At 54.9% G+C, this 21,556-nt stretch overlaps 3 protein-coding genes across 3 annotated transcripts; all 3 read left to right on the forward strand.

The window, feature by feature from the left end:
• Nucleotides 1–423: 423 nt before the first annotated feature.
• Nucleotides 424–2,424, forward strand: C1QA (complement C1q A chain). Its single transcript, XM_084241994.1, has 2 exons — nt 424–696; nt 1,672–2,424. The coding sequence occupies exons 1-2, from the start codon at nt 534–536 to the stop codon at nt 2,244–2,246; spliced, it is 738 nt and encodes a 245-aa protein (XP_084098120.1). The 5' UTR covers nt 424–533; the 3' UTR covers nt 2,247–2,424.
• Nucleotides 2,425–5,949: 3,525 nt separating this feature from the next.
• C1QC (complement C1q C chain) lies at nt 5,950–9,850 on the forward strand (the record flags this gene model as incomplete). The annotated part of the gene is made up of 2 exons (XM_084241993.1): nt 5,950–6,133; nt 9,094–9,850. The coding sequence occupies 2 exons, from the start codon at nt 5,950–5,952 to the stop codon at nt 9,648–9,650; spliced, it is 741 nt and encodes a 246-aa protein (XP_084098119.1). The 3' UTR covers nt 9,651–9,850.
• A 4,291-nt stretch (nt 9,851–14,141) lies between these two features.
• C1QB (complement C1q B chain) lies at nt 14,142–20,854 on the forward strand. Its single transcript, XM_084241992.1, has 3 exons — nt 14,142–14,182; nt 18,841–19,043; nt 20,140–20,854. Exons 2-3 carry the CDS (start codon nt 18,863–18,865, stop codon nt 20,712–20,714), a joined length of 756 nt encoding a protein of 251 aa, XP_084098118.1. The 5' UTR covers nt 14,142–14,182; nt 18,841–18,862; the 3' UTR covers nt 20,715–20,854.
• Nucleotides 20,855–21,556: the final 702 nt, after the last annotated feature.

The raw sequence follows: 21,556 nt of genomic DNA on the forward strand, positions 1-21,556 counted from the left end.
GAGCGTTGCTGAAAGGGGCCGAGTGTATGCGGGAGTGAGCAGGTGTGCTGTGTCCAGCCTCTGTGAATCCCTGCGGCGTGCACAGCCCTACCAGCCGGGCGAGAGCGCGTTAGTTAAATAAGGAGCAGGTGCTCAATAAATATTTGTCCAGTGGAATTGATCGTCTGTAGCAGTATATGAATGTGTGTGTCCAGGCAAGTGAGGGATGGCGTCAATTTGGGGGTCAGTTTGTGTGTCCCAAGCGTGTGGTAGATTTTTACTGCTTACTCTGTCATGTAGGTGTGGGGTAAGAGCTGGTGTTTGTGTCTGAGGGTGCACCTCTACAGATGTGCTCCGTTGCACGTGTGCATCTTGTGAGTTTGTGGTTCTGTGTGTAGGTGTGGGGTCCCCGGAGCTGGTTAGAAGGGGGACTTCAGAGGGCCTCCAGGCTTCATGTGGGTGTCATCACTGTGTGTGTGTGGGAGGGAGAGATTCAATGTGAAAGCGGGTGTGTCCAGCCTGCCCGGCTCTGCTTGTGTCTCCACAGTGGCATCATGGGGGCCCCCTGGGGCTGGTTGGCAGCCGGCGTGCTGGCCATATCCCTGGCCTCTGCAGTGACCCAGGACGTATGCCGAGCACCAGACGGAACAAATGGGGCCGCAGGAATACCAGGCCGACCTGGGAGGCCAGGCCTCAAGGGGGAGCAAGGGGAACCGGGTAAGCATGCCTTCTGCCCCCCCAGTCCCTCACCCCTCCCCCTGCTCTGGGATCCAGGATGGAGGCTGGGGGGAGGAGCACTGAGAAGCACTTGGCCCTCTACAGAAAGCTCCTCTGGGGACACTTGGTCCCAGAGGCGAGGAGACTTCGCTTTCTCTCTGGGCCCTGTCCCCCAGCCCCCGAGCCTCTCCCTTACTGGCCGAGTCTTCCTCCAGAGAACAGGCTGCCACCAGCAGTGAGCGTGAAATGTCTTCAGGAGCACCCAGCCATTGGTTACTCAGTTACCAGAAAGACTGAGGCCCTAGGCTTGAGACCAAGGAGCCCTTGTCTTACTGTGTGACCTCAGCAAGGGACCCTCTCTGAGCCTCCATTCCCTCAACTGGAAAATGACAACGTCCTGTCTGGCACACAGGGCTCGACTTATGTCAACTGTGCCTTCTGCTTCCTTCCATCCCTCCCAATTCTGCCCCTGCTTCCACTCTCCCTGTCCGTTCAGGCGTCAGAAACTCTCAGTTTCTGGACAGCAGGCTAGGGGTGAAGGAAAAGGGAGGTTTCCCGTAACCCCACTGAGCCTCCCAGGCCACAGCAAACCAGAACCTCCTGCACTGACATTTGCAATAACGTGCATCCAGGCATCCTCCATGCGGCCCTTGAACCTGAGGACAGCAGGGTTGGTACTCTGGGGGTGAGGGGTGCAGGTGCTGGGCAGGAATATCCAGAGGAGCCACGTTCTGCTTTTCCCAGAACCCGACCCTTTCCCAGCCTGTCCACATTTCTCTCCACTTTACAAGTGAAGCAGCTGCGGCTAGAGAGGTTGGGATGACTGCCCAAGCTCACGCACGGGCTCGGGTCAATGTCTGGACGGCCCAGGCGCTGCCCTCCCTTCTCACCCTCCCCAGCAGTCCCGGGCCGTCGTCTTCCTGAGGACCGCTGGACACTAGACTCTCACTCGTGATCTGGCCTTTCTCCTGACAGGGGCCCCCGCCATAAGGACGGGCATCCGAGGCCCTAAAGGAGACCAGGGGGACCCTGGGCTCCCTGGATTACCTGGCATTTTGGGCTACTCAGGGCCCAGCGGCCTCCCGGGGGATCCTGGTGCCCCAGGAAGCAGAGGCGCCAAGGGCAACCCAGGAAACATCAAGGACCAGCCAAGGCCGGCCTTCTCGGCCCTGCTGCGGAACTCACTCTCAGGGAGCAACGTGGTCATCTTCGGCACCGTCGTCACCAACCAGGAGGGCGCGTATCAGAACAACTCGGGCCACTTCGTCTGCGCCGTGCCCGGCTACTACTACTTCACCTTCCAGGTGGTGTCCAAGTGGGACATCTGTCTGTCCATCATGCTGTCCGCGCGGAGCCAGGTCCGGCGCACCTTGGGCTTCTGCGACGCCAACAGCAGGGCCATCTTCCAGGTGGTGTCGGGGGGCACGGTGCTCCAGCTGCAGCGTGGGGACCGTGTCTGGATTGAGAAGGACCCCGCCAAGGGCCGCATCTACCAGGGGCCCGAGGCTGACAGCGTCTTCAGCGGCTTCCTCATCTTCCCGTCTGCCTGAGCCGGGGACGGAGCCCCCTCCTCACCCGGGCCTCATCTGCTTCCTGCTCTGTGACCCCAGCCCGGCCCGCTCACTCCACCTCTCTGGTGTCTGTGCTCTGCTCTGTAAAGTGGGAGGCTGTTGCTTTCGTTGCCCGAATGAAGATTATTTCTGAGAAAACTTCCTGGAATAAACACTTAAGTCCATACCTTCTGAGCTTGAGAGTCTGTTGCGACGGGGGGCACAAGAATGACAGTTACTGAGTCCTCAGGAGGAGGCCTGCATTCAAGCATTTACAATATGTGCTTAGAGTCCTGGGAGCTTATCAGCCTGGGTTCTAATCCTGGGGCCCCCACTTACCAGCGGTGCACTCACACACACACACACACACACACACAAGTGCTTGTGACATAACTTCCTTGAACCTTCCTTTCCTTATCTGTAAAGTGGGACTAATACTGGCACCTACCAGTGGGCTGTTGGGAAGTGATCTGATAAATGAAAGCTGCCGAGCAGCGCCCGGCTTGCAGTAAGGGGTATGGGCTTCGTAAGTTTTGTTATTATTTTTCATTTAATCTTTACAGATAGTGAAGCTAAGCCTGGGTGATTGGCAGACATGAAGCCTTAGATCAGGGTTTAGGGGGAGGATCTGGGATTTGATCCCATGTCTCACAGAGAGCCAAGCTTGCGTGTCTAACCCTCCCCCACCTCCGCAGCATGCACCTGACAAATGGCCGCCTGCTTCCCAAGCCCGAAGCTGAAAGGCAGGTGCGGGGCTCGGAGAGGAGGAACAATTGGCCCAAGGACATCCAGCGTCCTCCCTGAAGCCAGATTTCCTGGCCAACTCGAAGGCTTGAAATCTGCCTGCTGGACTGGGAGGGCCAAGACGCTCGCGGTGCACACCCAGGTCCCACTTAGCCTATGTGGGAGCCGCTCAGACAATAGAAGCTCCACGATGTCTGTTGTACGTGATGAAACCAGGAGACTAGGAGTTCAGTCCTAAAATTGTCCAATGCTTAAAAATATCTGGGGGGGCCTCCCCTGGTGGCGCAGCAGTTGAGCGCTGGGCTGCGAGGCTGCCTGTGGCCTCTGCAGTGCCGGTTTGTTCCCCGGCCGCCGGCGAGGGTCCCACAAAAAAAAAAAAATCCAGGGGGCATTTTCCCAGAGGAAGCTGGTTTTTATCATTCTGTTGCAGTCACGTCTGCACACAGCAACCATAATACACACGTGTGCACACACAACCACACGCATGCCCACCCCCACGCACGTACACGCCTCCCTCGAGATGCCTATGAACTCCCATCCCTCAGACACTCCTCAGTCACCCCTCAAGTCTACACAGACACGCTGGGGGATCATGTGCTGTCATAGCCATGCACCTCTGCCCACCTGCCCTTCACAAGCCATCAGAACACGCTCTCATGCACACCTGGAGAGCCCAGACACACAATGACACAGGTTGTGTATTCTCACCGTGCACACACGGCTCACGCTGACCTTGTGTGCTCACACCCCCTGGAGCCCTCAGGACACAGGCCGCTCCCAGGCTCTCCCAGCCTCTCACTGACAGCCAGAGTCCTCACCTACACACCCCCACCCCCGCCGCTGGTTTCACTCCAGGCCTCTCCCGGCTGCCCTGTCCTGCAGCCTCTGGTGGCCAGGAGACGACAGAGCCCAGCCCTCTTGGTCCCGCTTGTCCCAGCGCTGCCCCTGCACCCAGGACACTCGCACCGACTGGGGAAAGAGACAGCTTTGAGTGCCGACTCCGCGCTAGACAATTCTTCACCATGGACGAACTTAATCCTAGCAAAATAGGCGAGGATTTGGAGAAAGGGCACTTCTGCCCAAGGTCACACCGCCAGAACTGGCAGGGCTTAGATTCGAACCAGCTCTGCCTGACCCCAGAGTGGCTTCTCTCATTGCAATGGGACAAAGAAAATGTCGGGTGGAGGCCTGCAAGTGGCCAGAGAGGCCAGAGACGGTGGGTGTGAAGAGGACCTGACTGTTCCTGTTCCCAAATCCCACCCCTACCCACCCCCCTCTGCGAGGCCCCTCACCAGCCTGGCTGCCAGAGCTCAAGTGGCCTGGTGGGCAGGAGGGGCAATGAGGGCTGAGCACGGGCCGAGGCTGCCACCTGCTGGACAAGCCAGGTGCAGGCACAAAGGCGGCAGGCGGAAGATGGGATGGGAGCCCGGGGGCAGGGTCCCCACCTTCCAAAATGCTGTGCCTGTCGTTTCTGCTCTTCCAAGCCCTCGACCTGCTGGGGACTCCCAGGACCAAGTGCATCTACATCCTTGCTCTCCCTCACACTCTGCATCCCTGCACCACAAGGTGGAGGTACAGATGGGGAGACTGAGGCCCTGAGGGGTCACCCAGGGAGTCCGAGGCAAGGATCTGAACTGCTCATACCCAGTGCAGGACTAAGCAGTGTGCGCATCCTGCATGGAGGGCTCACTGCTGTCCTGCATGGGGCTGTCGGGACCCCCATACACAGAGGACGAGTGGACACAGGCAGGGGCGAGGCAGCGGTCGGGAAGGCAGTGCTGGCAGGGAAGGTGGGTGATCAGGGGAATCAGGGGCCCCCGCGAGGGAGACGCACCACCATGGAAAGCCTGGGGTCTTCTGCCCCACCCCGACCCCCAATATACAGATGGGAAGGAGGACTGGAGGGGCCTGTGATTTGCTGAAGGCCTCTGGGCGCGGGAGTGGAGGGCTAGAAGGAGACCCCAAGGCTGCTGGCTGTAGCCAGAGCTAGCTGCCCCCCAGAGCAGGCTGCGGCCATCAAAGCTTATCCATCTCAGGTGTCCACCTCTCAGTGCAATAAGTAGGAGGGGGCGTTGGAAGTTTCTAGAATAAAGCCTGCCATGTGACAAGTGCACCCGAGGCTTCTTCTTGGGGGAAGCCAAGAAGGCTTTGGGCCACAAGAAACCACTCGCTGTGTGACCTTGGGCGACGGCTTTCCCCTCCCCGAGCCTCGGTTTCCTCCTCTGGGAAGGGGGATTCCAGCTCTTCCCCAAGACGTTGTGCAACAGCTCGGTTTCAACCGGCAGATGGGAATGGGCTTTCGATGGCGTGAACTTGACTGTAGGGGAAGTCGGCCAGGAGGCTCATGTTTACACTCGCACCCGCGCCCTCAGCGCTTCACCAGATCCGGAAAGAGGACGTTTCCTCATTTCAGACGCGCAGGGCTGGGGAGGGGCCGCGCGGGTGTCGCTGCGGTCAGCCTGGCTCAGCAGCCAGAAGAAAGTGTTGAATCAGGAAAAAAAAAATGAGAAAGGGGATGTGGGATTGGGGGAAGGGGGAGAGGGCCCGAGAGGGGGGCCCGGCCTGCTCTGGGCCGTCCTGGCTGTGGCCACTGTCACCGCGTCCTCCTGCTGGGAGACGGGCGCAGACCTGAGGGCATCGCTGTGACCAGACCAAGACCTCCCTCCCCCGGTGAGTGCAGGCCCCCTGCCCAGGGAGGGAACACCTTGTTTCCTCCACCCCCTGGGGCCTTCCTCAAACACGGCCCCCGGGGACAGCCCTACTGGAAAGCGGAGGGGTCCCCTGCCCGGTGAGCTGGGGACCTGGCCCAGAAGTCCCCACTCTTTCCGTCATGGGGTCCTGAGGGGCGAGGGGTCTGGGGTGGGGAGCGTCTTCTGATAGCCGAGTTGGGAAAGGGTGGGGGAGCCGGGTCGGGCCTGGACCGGCCAACTCCGCTCTCTCCCACCAGCTCCTCCTCAGGATGGACGTGGGCTCCCGCTCCCGATGGGCCCCCCTGGGTCTAAACCTCGTGCTGCTCCTGCTGCTGCTGCCCCTGGAGAGCCAGGCCAGCACCAGCTGCTACGGGATCCCAGGGATGCCTGGGCTGCCGGGGGCCCCAGGGAAGGATGGGCATGATGGACTGCAGGGGCCCAAGGGTGAGCCAGGTGAGTCTGCTGCCGTGTTGGGGGCCCTGGGGCACAGGGGCTGGAGTGTCCACCTGGGGCTGACCTGGGGGATGGGAGACAGCAACTTGACAGCAAGACCAGCTCCCAGGGCTGGTCTAGCTCCTCACTCCTCAGAGCCTGGGCTCAGGACTGCCCAGCTCACCTCTCTGCTCCCAGTTCCCTCACCTGGTATCAGGGGGAGAATAAGGGCACCCTTCCTGGAAGATGGCAGGAGGCCCCAGGGGAAGATCCAGGTGAAAACCTTTGGCAAACTTGAGCATGTAATGTTGACGTTTCTTCCCACCCCTTCACTCCCTGTCCTGCGACGTGGACCCCTGGGGAAGTGGGAGGGTGGGGGGCACAGCATGAATATATGCGATGCCAGCAGGACCAGGCATCCAATCCCAGCCCTGCCACTTCCACTGCATGAACTCACGCCAATTCCTTAACCTCACACTGCCTCGGTTTCTCACCTGCAAAGTGGGAACTGGTAGCGCTACTGCTCAGAGGCAGCTGTGATGATTAGATACCTTTAAAGAGACACCCCTCCCCCCAGCACAAGGTAGGTATCTGATAAGTGTAGGCCTTGCTTATCATCGTTCTTATCAAGGATCTGTCTCATCTGCCTCCAAAGGAGTCTGGGTAATTGGAGGGTGGGAAGTGAGAAGATCTCAGCCACAGACTCTCCTGTTGGAAACTCACAGGTAACCCCTGACATGAGCCCAAGGGACTCAGGACATGAATGGGCTGCTGTTGGGAGAGCTAGAGTCTGGGGGAGCCTTGTCTGTGAGTCGGGGTACAACTCAGAGGCTGAGTGTGTCTGTCTGGAATGGGCCTGGGTGAGCTGGATGGGCCTAGGCAGAGGTGATGGGGGAGGGGACAGAAATAGCGGGGTGGGGGAGGGGAGCAGTCAAGAGGAATGTTCTTAGGAATCTCCCACCATCTTCCATCCCAGCCAGAGTGAAATTTTACCGACATTCCAAAAGGAGCCCCAGGTCTGCCATGTTTCTGGACCCTGTAATCCCCAGCTGCCTCCGCCGTCCCATTGCCCAGGTGGTTGATGGCCATCAATTATTGAGCTCCTACTATGTGCCAGGCATGATTCCAAATGCCCTGCACATATTTGCCTCACAGGGTAGAGAAAATGGTTAACTCTATTCCATAAATGAGAACACCCAGGTCGAAATCCTTTAAAGAAGTGATTCACACCAATTTTACCAAAGTCAAACTGGGGTCCAGAGAGACTGAACAACTTACCTGAAGCCGCAAGGTGGACTCCTGTCCCACGTCAAAACTCGCCCTTAACACCGCCTTCCAGGGTCCTCAGGCCCCTCCCACCGCTGGGTCCTTCCCCCCCAGGCAGCCTCGGGCAGACCCCCTGAAGGATGTGAGCTGGCCTGCGCAGCAACACCTGATGGCCTCCACAGGGACCTGCCATGGCTGGGCACTTCCCAGGAGGTGCTGCCACACGCATCCGCCACCCTGTCCTCTAGCAGCTCTCTGGGATCCATGCTGTTATGCCTTTATCTCAGCCGGGCAAACAGGCTCAGGGAGGAGAGATCACCTAACTTGAAGCCCACAACCCCTCACTCCTAACCCTGGAAACTAAAAGGCACACCAGCGCTGGGGATCTGGCGCAGCATAGGTCTGCACAGACACCCAGTCCTGAGGAGGTCAGAGGAGGCCACAGGGATGGTCAGAGAGGGCTTGCTAGAAGAGGATACTGGAGCCAGATGAGCAGTTTGGACAAGGAGAGAAGAATCTTGTAGAGACTCGGATAACCAGGGCCGACACTGGGATTCAGGCAGACTTGACCTTGATGCCCAATTCTACCTGCTCCTCACTGCATGGCCACATGTGGGGAAGGGGGGTGGGTCTTAGGGTCAGTTTCCTTGTCTGTACAATGAGACCAGAGATCATAAGGGGGTGAAGGGGGCTGAGTGGGAAGGGGGGCAGTGGAAAAAGCAGCCCCCTTAGTGGGGTGGCTTCTCCTGGACTCTCCTGTGTTTTCCACCCACTGAGCTGGCCTGGGGTGGCTCCACCTCCAGAGAGGACACAGGTGGTGCTGGGCTCTGAGGCTTATACAATGTTGAAGCCCCTCTTTAAGACAAACAACACAGCATTTAGATTAGATGTGATTGTGGAGGTGGCTACACACATCCACACATGACCAGACTGTTTGAACAGCACACGCGCGCAAATGAGTGTGTAGAAGTGGTGCGTGTGGGGGGTGCCAAGGTCAGGTTCTGGATTTGATGCTTTAATTACACGAGCTGGGCCACTGGGGAAGCTCCTGTCCTTTTCTTTTTATTGCAGCTTCCCATTGACCTAGAATTATTTCAACACAAAAAGTTGACAAAAGTTATAAATACAGAATTAGGCAAAGGGCCTTGAAGGGGTCAGTGAAAGTTAATGGGGCCTGAAGCTTAAGTTTCACAAGATTTCAGGAATGTCCCTCTGGCCAGCCTTCTGATTTTTGTCAAGAAAAATTATAACCTAGACTTTTAGGTGAAGTCTGAGTGAGTTAATGGACTCAAGATTAAAAAGTCAAAAAACAGCGCAGTCCTGACAGAAGGTGCCTGAGCTGAACGCTGTCCACGGGCGGACAGCCCTGGCCTCCGACATGCTCTCTGAGGCCCCGACCAGCTTGACACCTCCTGAGCGGGCTAGTCCAACCCTCTTGATCACTAATGTAGACACTGAGGACGGGAGAGAGGGGAGCACCTGGGCTCCCTCCAAGGGCAGGGAAGCAGGCCCGAACCTGGATCTCCCTCCCGCTCTGGCCAACTTATAAACTTCTCCCTCTCCTCCCACTCCCTGCCCACTGCTTCCAGGTGGAGAGTCCACCTGGGGAAGGAGGATCCAGAGACAAAGACCCAGTGGCATGTCCCCTGGAGGGCACCCCCAAGGTCCCTCTTCTCTGTCCCTTGCCCATCACTTCCCTCCCCCTCTCTCCCCAGGAATCCCAGCTATCCCCGGGACACGAGGACCCAAGGGTCAGAAGGGAGACCCTGGCATGCCTGGCCATCCTGGCAAAAATGGCCCCAGGGGAGCCGCTGGGCTTAAGGGACCCCCTGGTGCCAGAGGACCACCCGGGCCGCCGGGTCTGGAGGGCAGATACAAGCAGAAGCACCAGTCTGTGTTCTCAGTCACGCGGCAGACAATCCTGTACCCGGAGTCCAACAACCTGGTCAAGTTCAACGGGGTCATCACCAACCCACAGAGGGACTATGACACGAACACGGGCAAGTTCACCTGCAAAGTGCCCGGCCTGTACTACTTTGTCTACCACACATCACAGACGGCCAACCTGTGCGTGCAACTGTACCATAGCGGCAGAAAGGTGACCACCTTCTGTGACCACATGTCCAACAGCAAGCAGGTCAGCTCAGGTGGTGTGCTGCTGCAGATGAAGGTGGGCCAAGAGGTGTGGCTGGGGGTCAACGACTACAACGGTATGGTGGGCACTGAGGGCTCCGACAGCATCTTCTCTGGCTTCCTGCTCTTCCCCGACTAGGGCAGGCAGGTCTGCTCCAGCCCCGGTTGCCCCACCTCCCACCTGCTCAGTCTGCTGTCTTGGCCCGCCTCTGTGTCCTTACTCAGGTCTTTCTGGAAGCCCTGCTGGATGGATGCCTCCTCCAGGAAGCCCACCCTGACCCTTTGCCCCACAAGCGCCCTCCCTCCTCTGAACTCCTTTAAGAGCCACTGCTTTGACATTTAACCAACACTTCTGGGACTGTGGTTCATTTTTCCCAAAAGAGGCAGGGAGATACATAAGTAAAGAATTGAATCAATAAACATGCATGACTCAGATTCCTCATTGCCAATTCCTTGAAGAAGCAGCTCTCTTCACCTGCTCTTGCTTCTATGGCTTCTCAACCTTTTGGCTCAGGTCAAGGGCAGATCTGCATCTACCACAGCTGTCATGGGCTCTCGGCTCAGATAGGGCATCCAGTTGGAGCTCAGTAAAGGTTGGTGCGAAGGTTGAGACACTTGGTACCATTTGGTTGTTTGGGAGAGATGTGTATTGAGAGAAGGGGTTGTCTGCTGTCACTTGTTTGAGGCACCACTGTCAGTATAGGTATTAGTGCTCACAAGTCAGTGAGAGTATGTTTGAATCCCCAAACCTATGTTGACCTATGTGGAATTACACAGGCACCTGTCACAGGAGGGGTCTGGGCTCAGGTAAGCCCAGAGCACACATGATGTGTGATAAATTAATACTTAATTCATCAAATGAATGAATGAGTGGGTGAATGAATGCCCACAGGCAGAGTAAATGAATGAGTGAATTAAAAAAATCATAATAGTTCAGATTTATTGATCACTTATAATGCACTAAGCATTATGATAACACATTTATGAAATGATTTCATATTCATTACTGTATTCAGTGAAGGGCATAAATGGAGCTGGGGGTGGATCTGGCCATGGTAGCCCCAGGAGATCATGTAAAACCACCACTGCCACAAGCCGTCAGGCTTTGCCCGTGAGGTTCTGATGGGTGGCCCCAGCGCCACCTTCTCTATCAGAGGATGGGAGGCCAGCTGCTAAGCTGTTTACTGTGGTGGCCACCAGAAAGGGTTGACAAAGGTTGAAAAGCTGCAATGTGTAATTTTCCTGAGCAGATGTCAGGGCTGGGCACTGGAATCCAGGGAGACCAGAGACGCATTTGGGCCTGGGAGAACCAGCCTTGCCTGACTGGATCTCAACTTATTCCAGAAGGCCTTGCTGAGCTCTCAGAGGCACTGGCTGACTATGGAGGCTGCTGGAACAGTTGGTCCAGCTGAGCTCTGCAACTACCTTCATTCACTTTGGCTCTTCTTCATAAAGGGAATATTTCAGGGCCTCCCTGGTGACACAAGGGGTTAAGCACAGCACTGTGAAGCTATCCTCAGCCTCTGCAGCACAAGTTCGATCCCCCTGCCGGCCAGGGAGCTGCCTACATGGCACAGCAGACCTCTCCTGTCTCGCCCGTTGCTCCCCTCAGTGGTGTATTTCAGTAGATCCACCTGTTCTGCTCCCCACTCTGTCTCTGGTGAATCTTCTCACCCCTGACACCTCTGGCCTGTGCCCCAGTTCTTACATGCATAAATAAATAAATCTTAAAAATAAAATAAAAGGAATATTTCATACCTTCATGCCTTTCCCCCTGAAGGTCCTTCATCCTAGAGCTATCAATAGAACCTCTGTCCACCTGGATGATGCACATTCAACTGTCAAGATTCAAACAAAGATCACCTCCTCCAAAAAGTCTTTCCAGATTTTACCCTTTGTTTCCTAACAGTACCCTCCAAGACTTGGACCACAAAGTCATCCTTCGTTAGAGCCCAGGTGTGACCTGCAAGTTTGGTAGTGTGACCTGCAGACTTATTACAAAACAATAAGAACAAATCAATTTCTGGAGTCCAATGCTGTTTTATAAAGGTTGGAGAATGATAGGACTACAAATGGGCAGTTTGGGCAGTTTGATGGGCAGTTTGATTCACTTACTTACTTACAAGTTGACCTTGGCACTGGTTTCTGAGTTTCCTTGAGGGTGAGCCACTTTGATACATATCTGGCACATAGTAGGGGCACGGAAATGTGTCATACAGGAAGGAGGCAGAGGCAAAAACCCACACACAGATATAGAAGATCAGCAGTAAGGGTGAAGAAAGTAGCTGGTCCAGGAGGCTGGGCCCCTCTGGCAGGGACAAGGCAGACATCATGGGTCACTCCGTTCACGACTCTCCCTGCATCAAGCACTTAGCAGTCTGCACACAGTGTCCCAAATGACACAGCTTTCTTCTCGGTTCTCTTTTGTTTAAAAAAATCAATACACCGCTCATGTAGGCCGCCATGTCTCATCAGGAACCCATACTTTTGGAATTGACAACTTTGGGGGCCATTTCATTTTCCATAATTGTTTCCTTGTTGATCTTTCTTTGTCAGGAGGGACAGGCCTTTGAAAATGCCAGCTTGCCTGCTGTGCTGAGGGGGGTAGAGCTAGGGCTTTCAGGGGAGGCAGGTATGGAGGGGTGAAGGTGGGACAGGAACCAGAGCAAGATACCCCAAAGAATCTCTTTCAGACCATGTGACATTGAGGGATGTCAGGCTTCTTCTCCCGGTCTTTGTAAGGACCGTCCCCTCTCTGTTAGGGATGCAAGTCAGCAATTTCATGGTATAGACACCTATTGGTGCCAAGGCCCAGAGACCCCTCAGTTCCTGTCCCTGATCCAGGCACAGCTCTTAGGCACCTAGGCTGTTAGAATTCTGTCCTCTCTTCATATATATAACACCCCAGGCATGCAGGACTACCTCACTGGCCCCCCCAATACAACCCCAAGAGGTGAGCACCCATGCCCCTGATTTGCAGATGGGGAAACTGAGGTGCACTTGAGCCTACATAGCTAGAAATAGGCAGAGCTGGGATTCAAATTGTGGCTGATTCCGAAGCCCAGGCCCCTACCCTCTTTCGGCTGCTTCTTATCCTTAGTCTCCTTGTTTCTACCCCAAGTCCAGAACCATCTTTTCCTATTGCCGTCAACCACCAGAACTAGAGCCCCAGGCCCAGTAACCTCAGGATCCCTCAAGCAGACACATGGACCTGCATCTGATCACCACCTTCTCTCTGCTCAGAATCCGCCTTCCCTTCCTGCAGGCCTGGGCCCCTTTGGGTCTCTGGTTGGCTGACCCAGAGCCCTTTGGTTGTATTAAAGTAGTCTCTTCTTGCTTATCACCCACTGCAGTTAACACCACATTTCCACCCACCAGCATGCACAAGTTCTAGGGTTTTCAATCTCCAAGCACGGATGTCCAGGAGGACCCTCCTGACCTAGGGCAGCTCCCCGTGCTCAATGGGCAGCTGAGAGGCATCCTTGGCCGCAGCCATAGCCAGGGACTGACTCCCGGGGCCGGCAGTGCCTGGCCGCGAGCTCTGTCAGACACTGCAGAAGGTGAGGGCTCCTGCAGTGACATTTATCACCGGTGCAGTGAAACCCTTATGTCATTCCGTGTTTGACCCCAGCCTCCCCCAGTAGAAGGGACCCCCCGTGGGGGCAGGAACCATGACTGATTCACTTGGTGGCTCTATCCACAGCACCCAGCACAGAGAAGCTCCTGTTAGCGTCCCTCTGGGCCTCAGTTTCCCCTATATAAAGTGAGTTGGATGACTGGGTGACCTCCTAGCCCCTCTCCAGCCCTAATTTGGTGTGATTCTAGGATCAACTAGCAACAGGCCCCTGCCTGTGCCTGCTATTATCATCGACCATAAGCCCTGCTGGAAGCAGAGGAGTGGGTATAAATAAATAATGACCCTATTTAAAATTCATTATTAGATTATTTTCTGAGAACAGGGAAAGAGCAGGGGTGCAGAGTGGGAAGAAAGCAGAAGAGGTTGAGCCCAGGAGAGAGCTGCCTGGGACGAGGAGCAATGTTAACAATTGGCATGTGCACTGCGCTTTACAGCTGACCCCACTCTCTTCCCTCCGCTCTTCCATCTGATACCCCAGGACCCTGAGCAAACTTTAGGGCAGGTGTAGTTATGGTCCCATCACACAGCAGAGGAAATTGGGTTCCCTTGGTTGAGAATATTTATTGGCAAATGGCAGAATCAGAACGTGAATCAAGATTTTCAGTCAAATCTAGCGCTCAGGCACCAGGCCAGCAGCACTTTCATTTCTCTGAAGAACATCCTTGTCCCTTGTAGGAAATCATGGGGTCCGGGCCTTGGCAGGCGAGCCGCTAGTTGTGGACATCCTCCCGGGACAGCTGTGCTCCCCACAACCGCTGAGCCAGCGAAATCAAGCTCACCAACCCCTACCCCCATTTACGGTCAGCCCCTCCACTTTGCAGAAACAGGACCTGAAACTGCCCGAGGGCAGCAGGAAGCTGTGAGAGTGGGATACGGAGGGGATGGACCTGCCAGACACGGGAGGGGGCCGTTAGGGGAAGGCCCTTCCATGTCTGGGGAACGGAACTTCCGCTTCGGACGGACAGCGGCAGGCACCCAGGTCCTGGTCCCACTGCTGCCCAGCCCAGCGGCGCCAGCGGACCCCAGGTTCCCAGGTGAGGATGGGGCTCGCGTCTGGGGGGACTGCTGCTACCCAGGGTCCCAGCTGATGGGGCGGTAGCCTGAAATGGGAGCCATGCTCGAGGACTGGGGCTCACTGAGACTCAAGCCAAGGCCTGCCTGTGCCTCCCAGCTGCTGGTGATCCTGGGCGAGCCAAGGAACCTCGGCTGCAAGTCCTGACGGAGAGCAACCCCCGCACCTCGCGTGCTGCCTGGTGCAAGGTCTGGCAGAGGCAGAGGGAAAATTAGAACCCAGGTTCTCTGCCCTCACCCTTGCCCAGCCAGCCTTTTTCTAACGCCTGCCTTCGCTGGTTTTCTCACCGCTTGCTGAAAAAGCTCAGCTAGACTCTTTTCTGGAAATGATCTGACTCACGGGTGAAGTGGGGACTAGTTGCTAGTACTGAGTGAACGCAATCATGGTGATAAAGGAGTAGGGGGCCCAGCCCCACTTAGGACCTCGTTCCTTTTCAGGTCCTTCTCGCCCAGTCCTCGGGCAGCCCTCCCGGGGCAGTCACTGTGCCAAGGAGGCTCATAGAGGCTCAGGCCCGTGTCTGAATTCAAGTGGCAAGGCAGCGGCGTGGGGCGTTCCAGGTCACTAGGGAGGCCGTAAAGGGACTGCTGGGGAGGAAGGAGGGGGACGGGTCGGAAATGAGGGGAGGGAGGTGATGAGCGAGGCTGACAGCGGTGGAGGGTGGGCAGAGGATGGGTGGACCAGACGGCTCAGTGTGCCCCCAAGTTTGAGACTCGGTGGCCCTGAAATGAACCAGAGGCCGGGTCTTCCATACCCGACCTCCTGCTTGCCCCAAAGCCCGGCATCTGCCACCCTCACCCCACCCCAGCAGCTGGTGGGAGCTCCTTATGCACGGGGCCTCCACCTGACAGAGCCCCTCCTGAGCCTAATCTCCCAAAGGATCAGGTCCTCTTTGATTGCCCAGCCATCTCCCATCACACCCCTAAACTTGGGAATTCTTGGATGATGGTGATAATAGAAAACAGCTGATACTTGGTTAAGCATTTCTGCCATGTCAGGCTCTCGTGTGAGTCCTAACTCACCTGCCCTCCCACCAACCCTGCAGATCAAGATTAGCTTTGTGCCCATTTTGTAGAAGGCGGTGCTGTGACCAGAGGAGAAGTGACTTTCCTGAGGCCCTGAGCGAAGAGGCAGAGGTCCCATTTGGAGGCCCCGGGCTCCCTCCACTGGTGGGTGTCCTACCTAACAATAGCAGCAGTAATAGTAACAATAAAAGCCTCCTCCCCCAAGCAGCCTACCCAGCTTGGCTCCAAGGGTGCACCAACTCTCTGTCAGGTATCTGGCTCCAAAACCACCAGGCACGGTGACCTCCTAATGGAGCACCTCGTATGTTTTAAAATCCCGTGAGTGTGGGTTTGAATCTCACACAGGGGGTGTGTGACCTCCGTGGAGGTTCGTACCCTCACTCACGCCCAGATCCTCCAGTGTAAAATGAAAGAGCACCGTGGTTACAGTAAGAACCAAGTCAAATGAGCTAACGGTACGTAAAAGCGCAGAACCTGGCACCTGCGAAGGGGCTATTGAAGCTGCTGAATTGTCATTTGTAAAACTTCCTGCAAGAGTAGGAACTGCTGCTTATTCAAAAATAAGCAGGCACGGCCAGTCCCTGAGCCTCCCTTTCTTTGGGGCATCACAGGCCCTGGTCCCACCTGCCTTTGCTCCCTTTTCTTGGTTCTCAGGACAGGGTCTGGCCTAGCCCAGGAGTTTGGGTGATGAAATGATGAGGATCACACTGAGGAGCTGAGACCAATTTTCTGAGCACATGAGCCAAAATCCAGTGGATTTTTCTGGTCCTGGGAAGGCTTCCACTTCCAAATTCTGGGTTGGCACAGCCAGGTTGATGCCGAGAGGGTAGGGTCTGGCCACAGCCCTGCCATTGATCAACTCACCAGCTGACTTTGGGCAGGTTGCATTCTGGTGCATGAGTCTCAGTTTCCACATCTGCAAGATGGGAAAATAATCACAACCCACTTCCCCAGAGCACTGTGAGGACCAGACAACAGCTGGCCTCAAGTTCCGTGATTCCTCCCCAGTGGGACCTCGCCTGGATCCTCAATAATCCTGGGAGGTGGGCAGGGGCCAATCTTCCCTCCCATTTTAAGAACAGGAAATAGCTCAGCCTCTGTGAGCTAAGAGGTAATGAGGGAAGGCTTCTTGGAGGAGAAAGATTTTGACCCAAACCTTAAAGGATGGGGAGAAATTGACTGGGCAAAGGTGGAATGGGCTGTCTTGGCAGGTCTTAAGCTGCCCATCACTGAGATGGTGCAAATTATGAAGGAAAGAGCCCTGGGCAGAGATGTTATAGGGGAAACTTCACAGTAGCTTGAGGGATCCTCAAAAAGTTAAATACAGACTTACCATAAGACCTAGTATTCCACTGCTAGGCATATTCCCCAAGGAATTCAAAACAGGTACCCCAAAAAATCCTTGTGCTTGACTGTCGCAGCACTATTCACAATAGCCAATAGCTGGAAGTGTCCCAGATGCCCATCAAGGATGAATGGATAAACAAATTGTAACAGAGCCATACCATGGAATATTATGTGGCCCTGAAAAGGAAGGAGGTGCTGGCATAGGCTACCGTGTAGATGAAACTTGACTAAACCTTATGCTAAATGGAAGAAGCCAGCACACAAGGTCCCAGGGGGTAGGGTTCCATGTAGATGAAATGTCCAGAACAGGGAAACCCAGAGTCAGAAAGCAGATTAGCAGTTGTCGGGACTGAGGAGGAGAGGAGACTGGGGAGTAACCACTGAATGAGGAAAGAGTTTTATCTGGGGGTGATTAAAATGCTTTGGAATTCAATAGAGGTGGTGCTTGCACGACATGGTGAATGTGCTAAATGCTGCTGCAATGTTCCCTTGAACAGGGCTCATTTGTAAAAGATCATAGCTCACTTTCTCCCACAGACCTCACCGACAGATGAAAGGGTAGGAGAGTAGTTTATACAACTTGATGGTGAAGGACGTTTAACCAATCACTAGCTCACAAATGTGCAATTTTTCTTCTATCTCAAATTTTCCCCTAAAATCTGGGGGTCCAATCAAATCACGACAGCTTCCAGAGCCATGGAAAACCCGTGGCTGCCTTGCTCAGCTAAATGTGCGAGTCGCTAAACTGAAAACTGTTCACAGTTTGAAAGCAACAAACCCCAGTTCAAAAATATATCAGTTAACTGATTGGGGCATCAGGGAGAAGAGAGAGAAGTTCATAGTTTAAAATAAAGGAACCCAGTAACCCAGTTCAAACTTCAGTGCCAGCCTAGCAGATGAGAAGTAGCACCCAAATGCCACAAAATTTCAACCAACAACTTAGCAATAAAAAGAATGAGATTATCGATACACATGACCTCAAAGAATCTCAATGGCATTTTGTTGAGTGAAAGAAGCCAATTTCAAAAGGCTGCAGCTGTGTGATTGAATTTATATGATTTTCTGGGGTGGGGGGAAATCTATAGTAATGGTGACCAATGGTTGTGAGAGTTTAGGGGAACCAGTGGGGTGTTACTCTACAGGGTTGGTCTGGGAGAGTTTGGGTGGGGGCAAAGAAACTGTTCTGTATCCCAATGGGAGTGGTGGTTACATGAACCTATAGCTGTGTTAACATTTATAGAACTGTAACCCCCACCCCCCCAAAATGGTTAGTTTTACTGTGTGATAATTTTAAAATAAAATAAAAAATTCCCCCTTATGAAATAAGTTAATTTTATATTATGAGAGTGTCGTTTCAATTTAAAATTAAAGAATGGACTAGTGGCCTTTCAAGTCCCACACCGACCAGTTCCTCCAGCCCTAGGCCTCTTCCTTGTCCTCCTAAGGATTCAGAAGGGGCCAGCACCACCCTCTCGCCAGAGCCCACAGTTCTTGGCGGGGCCAGCAGGCAGACAGGCGGAGTGTGAGTTCTGGCCACAGGCCTTACTGAGTGTCCCCGAGCAGATGGCTTCACCTCGCTGAGCTTCAGTGCCCTCTTTGGTATAGAAATGGTAGCTTTTTCCATGTAGGGCTGCTTCAAGGATATAAGTGGCCTTCGGTGAAAACAGCCCAGGCCCCTGCATCCTGACGCTCTAATGAATAACACTTGACATAAAACCCCAAACCCACACACCACAGCCCAAGCCCTCACCTCCTATCCCTTGACCCCTCACTCCCTCTGGCCACTCTGGCCTCCCTGCAGGCCAACCCTCCAGCCTCTGTCCTGCCTCAGGCCCTTGCCCCTACTGCCTTTTCCTCTAGAACATTCCTCCCCTAGTCCTTTCTGAGCCTTCAGTTCTTGGCCTAAACATCACTTCTCAGGGAGGCCTCCAGGGTCTAGGAAAAGTTCCTGGTGGGAGGGCTCACTCACAAAAGCAGCTGCCTCTGTCCCAGGATCACCCGCCCTCATGTCAGCTCTCAGCTGTCTCTGAACACCTCTGCTTACTTGTCTGCTGACCTGCTGGCCACTATTTTCTCCCAAACTGTCAGCTCCACGAAGGCAGGAGTCACACTGTCTTGTCCATCTCTGAATTCCCAACACCCACACAGGTCTGGTGGGTGGGACACAGTGAACACACCAATGAGTGAGTGAATGAATGAATGAACAAATGAACATGGGAAATCACCTACCACATCTTCTTGTCCCCCGCAGGAGCAGCTGAGACGGTGTGGTGATGAAGACCCCGAGGGCGGCGGTCCCGGCACTGCTGCCGCTGCTGCTCCTGGGGCTGCTGGACTTCTGCTGGGCCCAGAAGAGCTGCACCGGGCACCCGGCCATCCCTGGCACCCCTGGCATCCCCGGGCTACCTGGCTCTGATGGCAAACCTGGGACCCCAGGGATAAAGGGAGAGAAAGGTACTGTGGGTTTGGGGGACACTGTAGTGACACTGACCAAGGCCCCATCTCTTGCTTCCCAAATTGTAGCTGTCCAGCCAAGAGGTGCAACACCCCGTGCAGATTCACCAGCCTGCAGCCCTCGAAATAAATCTGCAAGGAGGGAATTCTGACTCTGCTTTATAGAAGGGAACGGAGGTGTCCAGAAGGCAGCTCACTTGCTCAGAGTGAGCTGTTGAGACAGCTCTCTTCCTAAACCCAGGTAGAGAAGCCCCCCGCAGTCACAGTCTGGGGATCCCTCCAGAGTCGGTGGTGTCACCTCTCTGAATTGCAACTTCCTCACCTGTAAAAGGTGGACAATATGCATTTGCAGAGTTGTGGCTGGATTCATAGGAGTCTTCATACCCTGGAAGATGGAGTTCATTCATCCAGTGAGTCTGTGGTTGGAGTCAAGCACATAATCTCATTGAACCCTCCCAATCCCATAAAATACCATCACCCTCATTCTAGATGAGGAAGCTGCAGCTGGAAGAATGTGACTCAGTCAAGGTGACACAACTAATAATGGCAGATGTGACATGAGAAGCGGACCCGCCTGTCCCCGGAGCCCTATTCTCAGCCGCTTTGCCACCCCATGCCAGACCAGGCTGTCGTGGCTGCCTGGAGCCGTGGGCAAGCAGGGCCCTAAGGCCCACTTCCAGGTTGAACAAGACAATGTTGTGACTGACTAAGCATGTCTGCCATGGAGTGGGTGGCGGGGAGAGGTAGAGCGTTCTCCAGGAAGTCACTCATCCCTGCTCCAAGCTGAAGCCCAAGAAGGGTGCCTGTGTGAGCTGGTGAGGAGGTCGGCCCAGAGTCTTCCCCTGCTCCCCTTCCCAGGTGCCTTGGTCCCATTGCTGTCAAGCACATCACACACCCAGAGAGCTGGAAGGAGACCAGACCTCCTCTGATACCCGCCTCTTCTTTTCCACATATGGGAAGCCGAGGCCAGAGTGGTGCAGGGGTCTGTCGGAGATCACACAGCCAGGCCCCTGCCTCGCAGTCCAGGCCCAGGCCTGCTTCTTTTGGTTCCCAGTCACCTCTGGCCTCCTCATTTCTATTATCTCTGTTTTTCCAGGGCTGCCAGGGCTAGCTGGAGACCATGGCGAGTTTGGAGAGAAGGGGGACACAGGGATTCCTGGGAATCCAGGAAAAGTTGGCCCCAAGGGCCCTCCTGGCCCCCCAGGCTTACCAGGGCCCCCTGGACCCCCTGGCCCCGAGGGTGAATCGGGCGACTACAAGGCCGTAGAGAAAGTCGCCTTCTCGGCCAGTCGGACCCTCAACATGGCCCTGCGGCGGGACCAGGCCATCCGCTTCGACCACATAATCACCAACGTGAACAACAACTACGAGCCTCGCAGCGGCAAGTTCACCTGCAAGGTGCCCGGCCTCTACTACTTCACCTACCACGCCAGCTCCAGAGGGAACCTGTGCGTGAACCTCATCCGCGAGCAGGAGACCAAGCAGAAGGTGGTCACCTTCTGTGACTACGTCTCTAACACCTTCCAAGTCACCACGGGTGGCATAGTCCTCAAGCTGGGCCAGGGGGAGCGAGTCTACCTGCAGGCCACCGACAAGAACTCCCTGATCGGCATGGAGGGTGCCAACAGCATCTTTTCCGGGTTCCTGCTCTTCCCAGATGTAGCGGCTTGACCCGGAGCCTGATTCTCCCTCTTCCTTCCCTCCCCACCAGCAACATTCAACTTCAACCCCAACCCCACCACCCCACCTGGCCAAAGCACACAGTAGGGCTCCATGGATGTTGCTGAATAAATCAACTCTTCAAGGTCAAAGGACTAGTCTAACTTTGAACTCTATGTCCTAACACCTAGCACACAGTAGGTGCTCAGAAATGCAGCTTCAGTGTGGTTGAATGACTGACAATGAATGAATAACCTCTGAGAGCAAAAAACCCCATCTAGTTGGAGGTGACTAGAGGACACCAACTGTCTGTGTCCCCAGCTCTGTGCCAGCCCCACAGTGGAATAGAAAAGGAACGCTATTAGTTGAACACCTACTGTGGTCTAGCACATTCTCTCCTAACTTCTTAATTCTCTTTCTCTCACTAACTTCATTCTCTCATGCGTTCCTCATTCTCTCGCTAACCTCACTCTCAATCCTTGGAGAGCAGTTGCATCATGCCCACTTTTCAGAGGAAAAAATAAGGGTCGAGGGGATGAGGGATAGCCCTAGATCCCACAGCAGAGCTGGAAATCAAGGTCAGGTCTGTCTCCTGATGATCTGAGAGTTCCCTCAAGGCAATAGAGCTAGGTCCGCTTAACAGGGTTTTCTGCTTGTAAAGTCATATACACCCAAGGGGTCAAGGGGCCCTTCAAAGTCTTAACTGACCTTGGAACCAGGGGCTGTTCTGTTTGATTCTCCCCGCTTGCCCTCCCTGATAGCTTCCCTGCCTGGCACAAGTTCAGTCATCCAGTTAGAACAAATGCCACCACCCTGCTCAGAAACCTTCAGCGGCTCCCCACTACCAACTGGAT

This window comes from Talpa europaea, assembly GCF_964194135.1.
Source record: "Talpa europaea genome assembly, chromosome: 9".
NCBI classification, from domain to species: domain Eukaryota; kingdom Metazoa; phylum Chordata; class Mammalia; order Eulipotyphla; family Talpidae; genus Talpa; species Talpa europaea.